This window comes from Camelus bactrianus, chromosome 35, assembly GCF_048773025.1.
Source record: "Camelus bactrianus isolate YW-2024 breed Bactrian camel chromosome 35, ASM4877302v1, whole genome shotgun sequence".
Classification (NCBI taxonomy): Eukaryota; Metazoa; Chordata; class Mammalia; order Artiodactyla; family Camelidae; genus Camelus; species Camelus bactrianus.
In genome coordinates, this window is record NC_133573.1 from 22,685,262 (window position 1) to 22,702,195 (window position 16,934).

The window sequence follows — 16,934 nt, forward strand, 5'->3', positions numbered from 1 at the left end:
TTTATTCGACAAACGTAAACTAGACTAGATATGCAAAAATGACTCAAACAAAGAAAATAAAACATATTCTGTGGTAGGTATAGCTCCATCAAGATTTCTTTTAATCTCAATTATACTTTTTTCATCTTCCTTTACACTCTCAGTTTTATACAAACCTGATAAACTTAAAATGGCACAAAGCTGCTCTTTTGCTGATAAATTTATTTAACCTAAATAAATAAAAGTCATACAACTGTCAGTCAAATAAACTGTCATTCTTTTATGTTCTTCTTCCTATTAATAAAAGACATATATCTATGCAACCCAGCTATCTATTCCAAAGAATCCAAACTCTCCTGGTTTGTCTATCTAATTTAACTTCATCTAAATTACTAGTTCAACAGTAACAGAGGTAAATGTCAATAAGACTTCCAAACAACATGATTGACAAGCAGCAACTGGCTAAGTCATTCTATTGTTCAAAGAGCCACATCCGCCCTAGATCAATTGCCTCTAAATTCACCCCCACAGCAGCCTCAGACCCTGCGATTACGCTTCTCTACATACTGGGGATTTGTTGGATCCTGTGGACGACGACAAATGCGTCTGACAGCCCCACTTTCACTGGGTGGTTGGTCGAACTTATCTGTGTGACCAAGACAGGAATCTGGAAAAGAAAAAGCAGATTGTTAGGAGTTAGATCTGAATTTCAGTCGGGGTGGGGGTGGGGTGGGGAAGGTGATCGCCTTGTTTAATGGATAAAATTAGATGATGGACCAGAGAGAGCAGGAAACATAAGTGAAGAAAGACACACAGCACCTTAAAATAACATCTGCTTAGTGCTGTTCGATGGGTCAGGGTGACAGGAGAGCTCCTGGTCCTACAGACAGCTACGTGATGGTCAAGGTAACAGGTTCTCAGAGAATCTATCTGATGCTGAAAACTTATCACACATACAGGCACTCCATGAATGCACTTAGCGCTGGTGATCATTTCAGAAATAGGGATTGTTTTTGTACCATTTGTTTTTCCCAGAGACTTTAGTATAGGTTTATTTTCATAGTTTTAAAAATTTACAAAACCTAGAGAAAGATAAGAAGTGCACCTCCTAAGTATCATTGTTGATTAATATATAGTGAAATTTACAGGAGAATTTGTCAGCTGTTTGTTGATGGATGGTGAACTTCACTGTTCTGGTTAAAACTGGAAAACTTATGAATTACTATGGATCAGCTTACGGTGACACTTCCTAAATTTAAACCTCAATAGAACACGAATGTTAATATTACAGACACTTACAACTCATACAGTTTTAAAACATTAGGACACATTGAGAGCATATTAAACGTGATGCAACAGCTACAAATGAGACTAACTCTTGGAGCCATTTTTTTCTAGATTTAGAATAGAATCATTGGAGATATGATCCCTATCTTTACTACCAGTTTTATAGAAATAAAAATGGAAATAAAACTATCTTCAATAAATAAAGGAACAAGGAACAAAGAGGAAGGATAAATGCATGAACAAATCTCTAAGTAGAATAAGCAGATTGTGGGCCATCTGTGGGCAATTTATTAAAGAACATATTAGATCAGACATGGTTGTATAAACCGTAATAAACAGCACAGCAAGCAAAAAGAAAACAAATCACTTGGAGAGAAGATATAAGAAGGGTCGTAGTGCTTAGGTTTGCCCCTAACATCGTGAAATTGTAAAAGGGCGGCTTTGTTGAAATTGACCAACGAAGGGGAAATTTTAATGTTTCTGAGATTTGTGGGATTATCTCAGGTAAGCGGAAGATGACAAGAGAAGCTGCCGCACCCCATCAGGGTGCTGCCGCACCCCATCAGGGTTCTGCCGCACCCCATCAGGGTTCATCCACACGACGGGCTGCGATCGTGGTGTCCTCCGCGGGTGCAGAGAAGAGCGCGCGCAGCTGCGGAGAGCAGAGCCGCGACGTCCGGGGAAGGAGGAGACCCGGACGGGAAGCGGCGGGAAGGACGACTGCAGTACCACTGGCCTCAGAGGCTTTTCTTTCAGTTGACAGAGTTCATGAATTTCTAAAACTCTGGTCTTAGATCCTGGTTAAATATTAACATGAATATGTACAAGAAGCTTTTGAGGACTCTGTACTGGGCCAGAGGAGCCATGGCGAAGGATGGCGCGCAAGAACAAAAACTCTGAAAATGCTGCTTATGGAAGCTACTCTTTGTCCTTTCTAAAAATTCATATTCATCCTCAAAACGTCTCCTAAGTCAGTTCCTGGGGATGTCAGGAAGCCAATCTGAAATAATACAAACTCGGAACTACATAAGCTTTAAGAAAAATGCGGCTTCATTATTTTGAAGTGCCTGTAATACTTGCCTTTTTTATGATTAAAGCAAAGCTAAATTTTCAGTCGGCCTCTGGATGATTTGTAATGAATCATAAATTTCTGAGAATGGGTTTTACAATTACATCCATTCCACAGGATGGATACAGAGAAGGAGCACGGGCGACAGTTAGAATATGCTCCCATTTTGGCTGACATATGCATTTAGAAATTCTTTTTTTTTTTTTTTAGGTATTTTAATTTTCCTTCCATTTCACAAGACACAGATAAGTTTGTTATTTAAGCAAGTATAATTTTTTTTTCTGTAAATGATACAGAGAAGCAAATGAAGTCCAGAAGCAGAGAGGAGCTGCAGTAACTAGACACAATTAAGGCAGGAAATGATGTTAGAAGTAAGCGAAGGCAGGGCAGAGCACGCTGGCCCTTGGAGGAAGATTCAGAGACAAAAGTTACTCTCTTTATCGCCTCGGTATCATTCTCCAGGACTCGAGGGCCCAACACAATCCCTAAAATGTGAACTTTGATGTCTGTCCCTCAAAACAGAGATAACGTCATGATGCTTGAGTCAGAGGGAATAGAATTTTATTTTTTGCTCTGCTCTGCTCTGCCCTGCAAACCTTGCCAAAACATTCATTTGTTTCCATTATGGGCCTAGCTATCTATCTAATAGGCAGCCCAGCATCTCAGCAAGGGATTGATTGCATAGTATGCATTCCAAAGTCTGAATCACAAGCCTATCAGCACGCAAGTGGAGAAGAATTACTCTAAACTCATTTCTGTTCACTCGCTAATCGGCAATGAGGTGTCTAATAGCTTCTTGTATATACCTTAAAGAAAAAACCCAAGCCCTACGATTTTAACCATTCTTACCTTCATCCAACCTTAACTTCCTAGCTCTTCTCCCTTAAATGTGTGATCTGGTTTCTCATTATTCAGTTGGGTATCAGGTTTGAAAAAGTCATGATCCCTTTTATTACTGTTAAGACATAATGTCTTGAGTACTACTGCTTAGTTGTTTGAAAACTATATTTGAATAGAAAAGTTTTCAGTTAAATTTGACAACGTAAACATCCATTTGCTTTCCTGAATGTCGTGAACATTTTGCACAATTATTTTTATCCGTTTCTAGCTTTCAGTTTCTGAACTCTTCATGCCCCAGACACTGAGCAATGTACCTGATGACCTGAAAGCAAAGGCGACCCACTAGTTACAGATAAACTCTTAGCATCTCTCCTGCCCCCATCTCCAAAATCATACCCTGTAGAAAACCCAGGAGACAAAAGCATGAAGTTGATAAGTAAAAATAGCCTCTATATTAAAAGAGGGGTTTCAAACTTAATCTCTTCATGAGTTGGTGCTGGCCTGGGGTAGGATAGAATACCTTGGTGAGGGAGAAATTGTAGGGAATTCACTGTGAGTAAATTTCCTGGCCACTTGCCACCATGTGAAAATGTGGGGTAAGTGTTCCAGAGCCTTCTGATTTCTCAAGAGAAGATGCAATTCTATACTTTTATGTGAAACCTTCTGAGATCCAATGTTGGCAACGTATCTGTTTTATAAACACATACACACACACATCAGAGTGACTTCTGCTTTAAAGATTGCCCACTACTGAAGGGACAGACTACAGTTGGAGCACCCTAGAACAGAAGATAGTCAGGCAGGTGCTCCCCCAAGAAGGCTGTCAGCTCGGCTCAAGGTCGTCAAAACCACAACGAGGACTTTATCCAGCATGATGGCTTGTTAAGGGAACTTGCCCAAACATGGCGGGGGATAAAACATTACGGGAAAAGAAATGGGATTAGGAACCTGCACCCTGGGTTTGGGGAGACACGTGGAATGTATGAGGCCTTTTACCTCAGGGACAAATTAGCCCTTTGATCCTGGAATCCTCAGAGCAGGGAAACTGGATATGGCCTGATACGGGCAAGAGCACCGTGTAAAGCTAACCTCTCAATGTCACCCTAGAGATTAAAGTGAAGTGGGACTTGGAAGCAGAAAATGTACCCAGGAAGATCAAATACATTGCCCAAGGACAACAGAACCCCCTAGGGGCAAGGCCAGCATTAGAACAAGCTTTCTGTTTCTACAATTATTTCTTCCAGGTTATTTTGTTAGGTTATTTATTTATTTACTTTCACTTGCAACATTACAAAGGGAGAATGGTTCAGTTTGTCATTTTCTTACACTATGGGAAGTGAAAGGAAATTAAGACATTTGAGAGCTTTAATATGTGAGATAACTTTTAAAAACTGCACAAGTAAATGAATTAGATCCTAAATAAAGTCATGTGGATACAATTTTATACTTTATGTATTTAAAATACAGGGAAGTGCTATGATATAAAATCATCTGTGTTTACATTTTTCTTGGAATTATTTCTTGAGAGTTTATAATCAGCATTTTATGTCGTCTGGGTTTTGTTAATCTCGTATTATAAATCTATTAAATGAATTATATTTAAATTATACACATAGTTTCTTGGCTGCATAAATACTATATTAACACATGTTAAACATTTTTACATATACAGAAATAGCCATAAAGGCAAATGACTTCCCATCTAAATGGTAATTGTTTTACTGTTCAGTTCTTTTTGGCTTTCTCTGACTTCTTTGAGTTATTTTTTTAAATAAATTTTACAAGCTCAGCAAGTGTTCATCTTTTAATATTTTCAGGATGATTACCATGAATGAAGGGTCATTACAGTTTAAATAAGAGAAATGGTCTTCAAAGAAATTTTAAAAATGCATTCAGAGTGCCAGTTAAACCTATAACCAATTGGCAATGGTGATTTATTAACTATGCATTCTTCCACAGAAACAGTCAGTGTTACACTAAGGAACATTAGATTTAAATACTTAAATGGTAGAATAGATTATAAAAAGTGATTTTACTTAATAAACAATATAGTTCCTCTATATGAACCTCCTCTAATATTTGCTGCTGAAGGAGACAGTAAGTTATTCACCCCCCCCAAAAAAATGGATAACACAGGCTGACTCTCAGGCGGGTGCAAATTCTCTATGATTTTCCCCCGTGACCATGTAGGATTATGTGACTTTTCTTTTTTTTAATTGTATTATTTGAGAGGAGGGTATAACTCAGTGGTAGAGTACATGCTTAGCATGCACAAGGTCCTGGGTTCAATCCCCGGTACCTCGACTAAAAATAATAAATAAAACTAATTAACTCCCACCAAAAAGATAAATAAACAAAAATAAAAAAAAAATAAATTGTATCATCTGAAACTGATGACTACTCTGTATTTCCCATGAACAGGTGAAAAAAATAATCAAATTTACAATAGACACAAAATGAATCACATCCTTCCCAAGTTTGTATCTAAAATAACAATAAATTCAAAATATATGGGAGAAGAGAGATGAAACAGTCGGAGGAAATGCGCCTGCTGAAATATGACGGTATACTAGGGCAGGTAGCATCAAGGGCGGCAAGAAACCTGATGTCAAACCTCTAATGTTTTTGGAATGAAATCTTTTTGAGGAACAGGTAGTTTCCTTGTTACATTAACAACAGACCAAAACTTTCAGGCCTATGTCCACTGTAATCAAGCAAACAATCATCACTATTCAGTGGTAATTTAAAATAATATAAAGAGTCTGGGTTCTAGGGTGACTAGCTTGTTATTCCTATTAACAGAATAGGAAATGGGGATTTGATTTTTCTAATTTCAATTTATCTAAGAAAGGAAGCATGTTTGTATTATTATTTTTACTTAGGTGCAAGTTCTTTTCATTTTTTTTTAAATAATAAAATAAGATAAATGCTGTGCAAAGGCAAACCATTCTTCCTTGCGCTCTCAAGAGGCTGAGTTACATTATAATAATGACTAAGCAGGAGAGACTGTCAAGGATGTCAAGGTGAACAAAATGGTACAGTCATTTCTTGAAAAAGAAGTTTGTAGGGAGGCAGTGTGGCACCGTAGTTGGGCCTACAGGCTCTGAAATCCTATTTCCTTGGAGGAATCTTTGTTTCATCATTTTGGGACAGTTACTTGACCCCTCTGGGTATTTTGAGCTCCTTCTCTGTAAATGATAAAAGCGACTACCTCTTGGTTTTTGTGAGAGTTATATGAGATACATCTTAAGCACGTAGGTCACTGCCTAGCATATATGAAGAACTCAGTAAATGTTAGATTTTATAAATTTGGTAATTAAAAGTGATTGGGACTTTGGGTTACAGCAGACAGACTTGTATAAGACCATTTCTACTACTAAGACCAAGCAGGAAAGATAAATTATACATGCAAAGCATCCGCTGAAGCACCAGGTGACTACCAAAAAGCAAGAACCTGAAAAGCCAAGATTCCAAAGAAAGGAAATTACAGAGGTGAACCCAACACCACTTTCCCTTCAAGGCATTTGACCATTCATGAGCAAGCTTTGGAGACCGAATAGCTGAACAGAACTTCAAGCAGTCTCATGGAGCTGAGGAAAACACAGGAGTTCAGGGCCCCTACGGCAAAAGGTCCATAGTAAATACCCAGACCAAAGTGGAGATTCCTGAAGGATACTCTAAGAATTAGGGCTAACCAGAAATACAGCCGTCTTTATAAGGGATAGTGCTCAACTTTGAATGAGCTTAGCCCTTCCCAGTATTAAAGTAATCTGTTCCATCCTAACAACAACAACAACAAAAAGGTAAGCCCTTTCTGGAAGAAGAAAATAATATCCACAACCTCAAAGCATCTCTTTACTAGTTTGTAAACAATGCCCAGCATCTGATCAAAAATCACCAGGCATGTCAGGAGACATGACCAATGAACGAAAATCTAGAGAAGAAGAAACAAACAAAAAAGCAGATGATAGAAACAGATCCACAGAAAATCTAGATATTAGACTTAGACACAAACTTTAAAAGAACTGCTATTACTATCTTTTTTTTTTAAACTTTGTTTTTTATTGAAGTGTAGTTGATTTAAAATGTTAGTTTCAGGTGTTCAGCAAAGTGATTCAGTTTTACATATACATACTTTTTTTTCAGATTCTTTTCCATTATATTTTATTGTAAGAAATTGAATATAGTTAATATAGTTTCCTGTGCTATACAGTAGGTCCTTGTTTATCTATTTTATAAACAGCAGTTTGGATCTACAAATCCCAAACTCCTTATTTATCCCCCCCTCACCTTTTCCCCTTTGGTAACCATAGTTTGTTTTCAATGTCTGTGAGTGTATTTTTGATTTGTAAATAAGATTTGTATCATTTTTTTTAGATTCTATATATAAGTGACATCATATATTTATTTGTCTTTGTCTGACTTACTTCACTTAATATGTTACTGATATCTTTAAGAAAATAGATGACAAGATGATCAATTTCATCAGGTAGTTTAATCTATGCAAAAGAAACTAATGGATACCCTGAAACTGGAAAATGCATTAAAGTGAATGGTTGATAATTTGAGAGGAAATTTTTTAAAAGACAGTATGTTCTTTGTGCTTTGGCTTCATCCTAAGTAAACTATATCTTTGAAGTTAACTAAACAGCTGTGTACCAGTAAGGGCCTATACTTAAAACAGAATTTCAAAGCTTTGATTGACTAATACAGAGCTACAACCTTGGGAGAGAAATAATTACAACTTAATTATTTAAAGAAACCTATGCCCCCACTATTTCTCTCACCAGTATGGTTAAGGGAACATTGGGACTTTAGTGAAGGGTCATTAAATGCTTTGAGCAAATCAGTATTTACTCTTATTTAAAATAGCAATAGTACTTCCCTATCTCAATTTCATTACAAGAAAGATTGCTATGAGAAATGCAAATGTATTTTCTAATTTATTGGTCATTATTTATCTAATCTGAACTGTAAAAAATTATGCTATTGGAGATATGACTACATATGGAACATAAAAGAACTGTAGGTCATTTGAGTGGTTAGTGTGGGCTGTTGGTACATTGAGTTACTAAGAGAAACATAATTAGCTACTGGAATAAATCATTTGAGGGTAATAAAGATGAAATTTGTGTCAATAAATTTATTCAATGCAATACTAATTTTACTCCACAATTTAACTAAGTCCTTTATGGGTAGTTTCTGAATAAATCAGAATTTTTCTTCTCACTAACATAAAATATAATAAAACAAAGCTGGCATTAGCCAGTTAGAAGCAACTCATTACAGTGAGAATTGTACTTACTTCCCAATCTATAATTTTGGCTCTGCATATTTAAGTTGAATGGGAACACGAACTTATATCCTCTATGTTCTTATGTTCTTACAATTTCATTAGCTCTATAGTATAGCTTAACTAGAGTACTTCTTCTGACTTTATGGGATTGTAATTGTGTGATAATATATTGGAGCAAGATAAAAAGATTATTAAACACCAAACATTAACAAATACTTATTGAAAAAAATAAGAAATAGATTTGTGATTTGTTTATATAATCTCCTTGAGAACGACAAAATGTTGAGGTATCCTGGGATTAACAAATTAAGTTTTTAGTCCTGGATTTGTCCTTGACTAGCTCTGTAAACTCAAGCATGTCATTTAACCATTCTGACTCAATCTGCTTAGCTATAAAATAAAGATAATTGTGTATGATATAACTCCATAATTAATCCACGGTACTTTAGTAAACACCTTCAATGTGCCAGTGCCTTTGTGAAAGGCTAAGAATATTACGAATATAGAATATTGTTGAAGAATTGAAAACTACAATGTATGTTTAAGTAACACATTATGCAGGCAACTATTTTATGCTATTGAGATTATAAATATTTTTCTAGAGAGGCCAGGAGCATTTAGTTCTTACCTCAAATGCAAGGGGATCCTTATGGTGGCAAATTTTACAAATAGAAACTTGCCTCAGCAAAATAAACTACATGACAGTTATCAGGGAAAAAAGGTAGAATAGGAAATAAGTAACTGTTTTTTAACCAAGATACAGAAAGGACAGTGAGGCAAATAATAAAGTAATGACTTCTTTAGAACCCTGAGTTCAGAAGGACTGATGGTTTGGGATATCAAGAGTTAAAATTACCTATCAGCTTAATGTTTCCATGACAAAACAGGAAGACCACAATGGAAAATTTTTTCTTTGATTAAATAAAGAAAAGAAAAGGACATTTTAAAAATACCAACCTCACTACAAAGAGAGAATAAGAAAAAATAAACTGTTACCCTGCAATGTGAGATACCCACTGAGAACTGTATAAATGAAGATGACAATTGTGATAACAAAGACTAGAGAAAAAGGCCACAGTAAGAACACAGCCTCTGTTTTGATAAAGCCTACAGTTAGTGAGATTTCAGACTCTAGACTTACTGACTCCGCATCTTTCCAGAAATTTTCCCACTGTTGGTTAAAATGTTGAACACAACATTCCATAACGTCACTCTGCAGTCCGACCTAAACATCAGATTACAATGACAACTAGAAATAAAAGAGTCCCTTTGAGCAATATTCTCTCAGCTTCCAGGGAGCGTGAGAGAACGATATGGTGGGCTGAGTAGAACTGATCTTACCTTATATTCTGTGTGTATTAACGCCCCAAGTAAATGATTAATCCCACACAGAACAATTCTTCAAAGGAGTGGAAACATCTAATGTGGTTATGAGATTTCCAAAAGTTAGTCTATTTAATTGAAATAGTAACCATCACTCGCTTTATTAAAAAATACAGATTTCAGAAGACTTGACCAAAGCGAATACTTTTTTTAATTGTCAGCATCCTTGTAGTAGCCAGAGATTGATTTCCCAAGAGAAAAATAACCCTTCAGCTGAATATAAGATATTGAGTCCGTGTTACTATAAATACACATGAATTCATGGTTAATAATGCCCATTATCAATTCACATTGTCAGAATTTCTCCCATGCCTAGTGACTGCCTAAAACATTACATTTGATGTGATGTAACTTTATTCCTGTAACTTTATTCCTAGATTCTTTATTCTCTTATCCAAAACTTCAGGGTGTCTAATAGAACTTAATTACAATGTCAGTAAAGTTTTATGCCAAACATGCTTTTATTCTAATTTAGACATTCTGTAAATTTAAGGCTACAATTTAGTAAATTTCCATTCTTTGTCAGTTTGGCAAAATGAAACCATTAAGTTTAAATTTCCTTACTCTTTCTGTCATTTAAATCTCTAATTAACCTTTCCTATCAAGTGGCAATAAGCAATGGCCAAGGCGCTTGTGGACTTGGCTGTCCTGGAGCCCTTTCAGTACTGGGTCCTTGAGCCACATAAGTTTTCATGTCTACTAATACTTTTGGAATCAGAACCAAAAAATGTCACAGAAGTTACAAACAAAAAGTATAAATATAAATCATCAGATTCAGATGAAAAAGCCTTCCAAACTGGGCATACTTTTTGGAGAGATTTCTTTGTACTACTGCTAGGATATAATTATTTAATAATTTTATGAAATTCATGGGTCATGATGCCAAAGATATCAGAATACAAAACAGAACAAAACCCAAACAATTAACAGTCAGTGCTACCCACTAGATATTTAAAATTATATTTTTATTTTTACAAAGCAAAAGAAACCAGGAGGTGAGAAAATGATTGGAGGTTCATGACTGTAAAATGACCTTTTCTGGACACTTGGAGGAAAAGATGGAGAGGTCAAGGTCAAGGGGAAAGGAAGCCATCAATACATTGCTTACTTCTTTATATCCGAAGATGATGCGTCCATCCATGAGGAGGGTTGCTTGGAATGTGAAGCTTCCCAGGTTGTAATTATCCTGGAGATGTACATGGTCCCACTGGACAACAAGCGCTGTGCCTGTGAGCCCCAAGGGAACAGAAGAAATGCAATGAGAAAAACACAGCAAGCAATCCTGATGGGAATCTTCACAGACACAGGGATCTAACCTTCAAATCTAGTAGCTGAGTCACTTGAATTTTCAATTCAGTTAATTGGACTTCTGTTACTGAAATAGCACTTGGGATATTTTTAAAGAACTGAGTATTCTCTAAATATTTGGTAAAATCTAACCTCATACTGAGGTTAATATTGAGCCCAGTATGGGGGAATTTCGCCTTAGGAAGTCCGTTAATGTTAATGGGAACTGTCTGCTTAAATTTCCATGAGGCACTTTCAAAACGCAACCCAAGTGGATTGAATGAACTTCAAATACGTTTGACAAATGCTGAGAGAGAAAGGGCCACATTCAGAAAAGCTAGAATCACTTATAAAAGACTTGAAAATGTCTCTTCCATACTTAGAATTACACTCTTCCATGCTGAAGAAATTCCTTTAACACTAATGGGAATTCCTTCTTTGATTCACAATGCCTGCATTTCTGTCTTTGTTGTAGTGCTTCTAGAAGGTTGCAAGGTAGCTTAAAGGCCCCAGGCTAGGATTTCTGAAGCCCCCTCGAAGTACACTGAGATGAATCTTCAGTGCTGTATATCATATTCTGATGAGTCAATCTGCCAGTGTTTGCTATAAAACTATTATCATGAAATATAAATTGAAACACAGTTTAATAGCCACCAAAGAGAATTCATATTTTATTTTAATTGACATCTTTTTTTTTAGAAAATAAATAAGCAGCTAAGACTTTTGCTTAGCTCTAAGTATTGAATTTTCTGATCTCTTACAAAATCATGTTGCTAAAGAATGATGTACAGAAATGATGCCAAAAAATGATGTACAGAAATGAAACTCACAGAACTGAAACAGCAAAATGTTATCTCCCAGGTCAGTAAGTGATTAAAAAGATAAAAAAAAAAAATCAATATTGTATGACAGGGAGCTTTTGGGTTAGTGGAGACCTGGAGATGCTGGGAGAGTAGAGTGCCCAGAGCGGGCATGGAACCTCCACACCCCTTCCCACACTCCTGCCTCATGCATTTCTTTCATCGGACTCTTCCTGAGTTAATCCCTGAACCAGGTGATTGAAGGAGAACAAGAATACTGTCATTACTGTGCTTCTGAGTATAACTTTAATGAGATCTTTTGACCAAGATGGTGATACAGGAGGCTCTTGACTTTCCCTCCTCCCATGGATACGCTGAATGTACAGCTACACATGGAGCAGTTTCTTTTAAGAGAAATTCAGAATCAGCGGAGTGACTGTTACATATCAGGCGAACTGGGAAAATACCCACACTGAAGCTGCACACATCTAGGTGCTTACTGTCATCCTCCCTGGAGCCCAAAAGAGCCAGTGGGTACTTCCCATGCTTCCTCCCTTTGACTTAGTCCAATGATAAAACCAAATCACCAGCATCTTTCTGGAAGGAGCTTGCACATATGTCTGGCACCCAGCTTTTATGTCACCCCAGGTCACCTAGATCTGAGAGACAGTGGGGTTTTGCATTCATGAGTTCCCCAGGACTGTAGTACACAAAGAAGCAATTGTTACTAGGCATGCCCGGGAGCACTTGCATTGTTTATAAGTATACACCCAGTGGGAAAAAAAAATAGGCTAACCAATACATACCATTATCAAAATATCTGACAGTTGAATTTCTGGATACACTAGGATCAAAATTTGCCATTAAAGGTGCTATGTACTGTGTGGCTGTTAGCATGCGATGTACAACTTCTCCAGTGTATATAAAACCTATAGTTAGAAAAATGAGAAATATGGTAAGAAAAAGCCCAGATGAAATTTTAATTAAAATATCTCAACGCAACTTCAGTCACATTTTGAAAATAAAATATCACAGTAGCTAACAAAAAGAAACATCAATGTCTGATCAGCAATAATTGGGTCTGAATTAAGTGACAAATTCTTGTGTGATGTAGGTAGCACCGTGCAGACTGGTAAATCAGAAATCTATAATATGTACAATTTTAATTGTGGGAAAGTGACTATTATCTGGAACAAATTGTTAGGCTGAAAAGCCTAATATAGTTCTCTTAAGTAGTTCAAACATTAAACATGCCTTTAGTAATCCCTTGTTATTTTAACACTAGCCAAACAGGCAAGTCCAGTTTGCAAATAAAATGCATTTTCACGATGTTCAATGCAGTTTCTCAATCTCAGTTTAGGACATGTTAGACATCACACATACATATCTTGAATAATAAAATGCAGAAAACGTTTTGAACCACTTTTGTCAAAGTTGAAAGGAGGCTTAACACCCATGGCAAAACTGGCACATTTGTCAGATTGTTTAAGTAGAACCGTATCGAGGAGGTAAAGTCAATCTGTCTGCAGATACGATGGTAAAACATTGATAATGTACAACAGATGCCTCGCTATTTAGAGAGTTATCAACGCCAGCCTATTCCAGCTGTTGGATAACGAAAGAGAATTTACTACGGAGAACTTCGTCTTGAATTAACTTTCAATAGCTCCTGTGTTACCCACTTTCAATTATTCACACTGGGTTTATTTACTTTGTGGATTATCCATGACAAATTGTTAATCCTATACTGGCTTCTTGCCTCCAAGGACTTCAGCTGCCTGGAAGGAGACTCGGCTCAGGGAATACTGATTTTTAATATTAACCTAAGAAGTGCACAATGAAAAAGCATCTATAAAAATGCACAAGCACACACGCATTATTACAAAGTAAAATTCAAAGCAAGTTGTTTGTGACAATGCAATTGTGATGTTTAGGCAATCATGAATTAACTACTTATTTGGGTTTACTACAGATCATTTTTCCATTTTCACAAGGACGAATAAAATAAAACAAGCAGATTTTTTTTTTCTTAAACACAGAATTGTGTGGAATTTAAACCTCTAAAAGTGTTAAAACTTTTGTTGTCTCACTTTGTGGTCTGAATAAAAGTTTCACTGGTGCATCATGCCCTTTATTGTTTCAAATTCTCAATTGTAATTTCTAGGTAAGCTATTGGAGAATTAAATCTGTAGTTATTTACTTTGATATTAATTTCTGTCTTTCCAGCAATGTCTTCTTTCCTCTGACTTCCTTTATATTTTTATCAAAGGCATAACTGAATTGTAATTATTCACCTTTAAAAAAGGCATTTAAACAAGTAAAATCTTTAGCATGTGTTTAAATCATCAATTCCTCTTTGTTTTTCATTTGCCAAAAAATACCTTTCAAAATAAATTCCCTACGTCTTGAGCAGAACTTTGTCCGTTTGCAATTTCATATAGCTCAAGTATACTAAAAGATATTATGAAAGGGTGAAACAGTCATTGCTTTTATTTGATTTCCCTGTAGATTTTCAGAATCAAGCTCTTACTGTTCAAAGTCCAACATCACATCCTTAAATTATAAAGATGAAGAGTGACCACTTTTCAGGGTCTGTGATTTATTTTTTTTTCTTTTATCCTCACCAGCATGCCTTTGTAATTTCACCGATACAAAGCTCCTATAAATATGATTTTTTTAAGGAAAAGATTGAATTATACTCTGAAAGTGTTCTTTTAGGGACCGTAGCTCTGGGTAGTTATTCCCCTGCTTTAAGTTCTCCCATGTACTAATAAGAGAAATTGATTGATTTAAAGAATAAAGAGGGCAGTAAGAAAATTTTAAATCAATACAAAATTCATTCATCAAAACAACTCTAAGAAAATGCAACAGCACTTCCTAGAAAAACAGAGTTGAAAACACAGAGCCATCAATGATTTCAGATATTTAATTCCTACTGTTAGTTTTTAAAATAAAGAAGACATACATACATCTTACTTATTTTAGATAAGTAAATATATATAAATACATATTTATAAATATATGTAAAATATATATTCATAAACATACATCTATATATATATATATATTTTATATATATTTGTCCCTGAATGTTCCTATATTGGGCAAAACGTTACTCTCCATTATCTATAACCTAGTTTTCATATCATCAGAATCATTATCTGCTGCTTCCTCTCATTAGGAAAAAGTTTTCCAGAACTACAATTTCCCAAATTTCAAAGGTAAAGTCTCAAATTGTTCCCAAAGACCTCAGTAAAATGATGGAAGAATTTGTTAATGTGTAAAAGCTATAATTACAATTCTTGATTCTTCTAGTATTGTAACATTAAAATAAATTATAAGTCCTGTTCTTATGAGTATTATTCCATTTGCTACAACCAGTATGAACAAGAAACAGTTACTATAATGACTAACATGTCTGCCACTGCTATTCATCTACCACCACCACCAAGGATAATGTGAAAACCAACGCAAGGATGCAAAAATCTCACTACTCCACAAAGTCAGTTTAATTTTGCTAATTCAGCGAATACTTGCTTATTTCCTTAGCCATATGAAAGCCAATTCCTTCATTATCTTAGTTCAGTTCTCAGTGACCATGAAGTAAAATGCGTGACTGTAGTGATGGACTCTACCGTGTCCTCCTTACATTCCTAGATTTTAAAAACATCTTTTTCAGCAGTGATTACTAACTGAGTGCAGAGAAACCTTACAGGCCTGCCGAGAGCAGGAAGAGAAGTGTGATCACAGGTGTTGAGTAAGAACCAGCTACACACATTCGAACTCCCAATGTATCCCTTCCCATCCCCTTCCCTCCGGTAACCATAAGTGTGTTTTCTATGTCTGTGAGTCTATTTCTGTTTTGTAAATAAGTTCATTTGTCTTTCATATATAAAATAGATAAACAACAAATTCATACTGTATAGCACAGGGAACTATATTCAATATCTTGTAGTAACTTATGGTGAAAAAGAATATGAAAATGAATATATGCATTTTCATGTATGACTGAAGCATTATGCTGTACATCAGAAATTGACACAACATTGTAAACTGACTATATATATATATTTATTGAAGAATATATATATGTACACAAAAAAAGGAGCCAGCTATGCAAAGTACAGTCCTCTAATAGAATAAAACTTTTCCAAATCTTCAAAGGCACTCATAGCTATCAGTGTCCCATTAGGCACTTGTCTCTTTTCTTTAGTTGTCTTGAGAATATCCAGTTGTACAGGAAAAAATATTTCATTTTTCTGGCCTTTCACCTTTTCAGGTACTTTAGGCAACATATTTTTACTGTTTTTTTCTTTCAAATTTGGTTATCGCCATCTGAAAAGCTAATCACAAAATGTCTCTTTTACTCATTATATGCTTCTAGTTTAAATAGCATTCATTTACCTAGTCATAAGATTTGTAGAAAAGTGGTTCTGATCTGGGTAGTTTGGAACCCAGAAAGATACCTCCACTTAAAAGATCCAAATAAGAGAAGCAAATGCATTTTGCTTTTTGAATTTCAAATCATAGCTACCCACTGCATTTCTCTTGCCTTCACCAGTAAACCTAAAGTAAAGTTCAGAGCTCAGCTGTAATTGACAGCTTTGTCCTTGCACCTGAAGGATCTCCCTGGGCTATTTCTGTGGATGGTCTCTAGTCACTCGAATAGTCTAGTTTTAAATCTGTAAACCTCATCGAGTCATTTGAGGATTTTATCATTGTAAGCCCTCGCATGAATAACCCTTACCCAACCATTGTATATTTATTACCCACAATTACATATTTACTGACTATAAACCACTGACTGTGAAATTAACCAATATCTAAATAACCTTTACCAATTACGTTATTTCATGTATTCTTTTCACCATATCCTTATAATAGCTTTGAAAGGAATTTTATTATTATTATTATTTCCATTTATTAAATGAAATATGTAATCAGGCTGGGTAATTTGCTTAAAGCCACATGGCTAGAATTAGTCTTCTGATTC

At 35.7% G+C, this 16,934-nt stretch overlaps 1 protein-coding gene across 2 annotated transcripts in view; it reads right to left on the reverse strand.

Annotated features, from left to right (window-relative positions):
* The window catches only part of PLXDC2 (plexin domain containing 2), a 336,643-nt gene that overhangs the window by 93,722 nt on the left and 225,987 nt on the right, over positions 1-16,934 (reverse strand). For both annotated transcript variants that reach the window (XM_074358105.1, XM_074358104.1), the window contains exons 6-8: positions 12,748-12,870; positions 10,963-11,081; positions 547-646 (exon numbers count right to left, since the gene is read on the reverse strand). In XM_074358105.1, the coding sequence (XP_074214206.1) occupies positions 547-646; positions 10,963-11,081; positions 12,748-12,870 (342 nt within the window). The remainder of the gene's footprint in view (positions 1-546; positions 647-10,962; positions 11,082-12,747; positions 12,871-16,934) is intronic.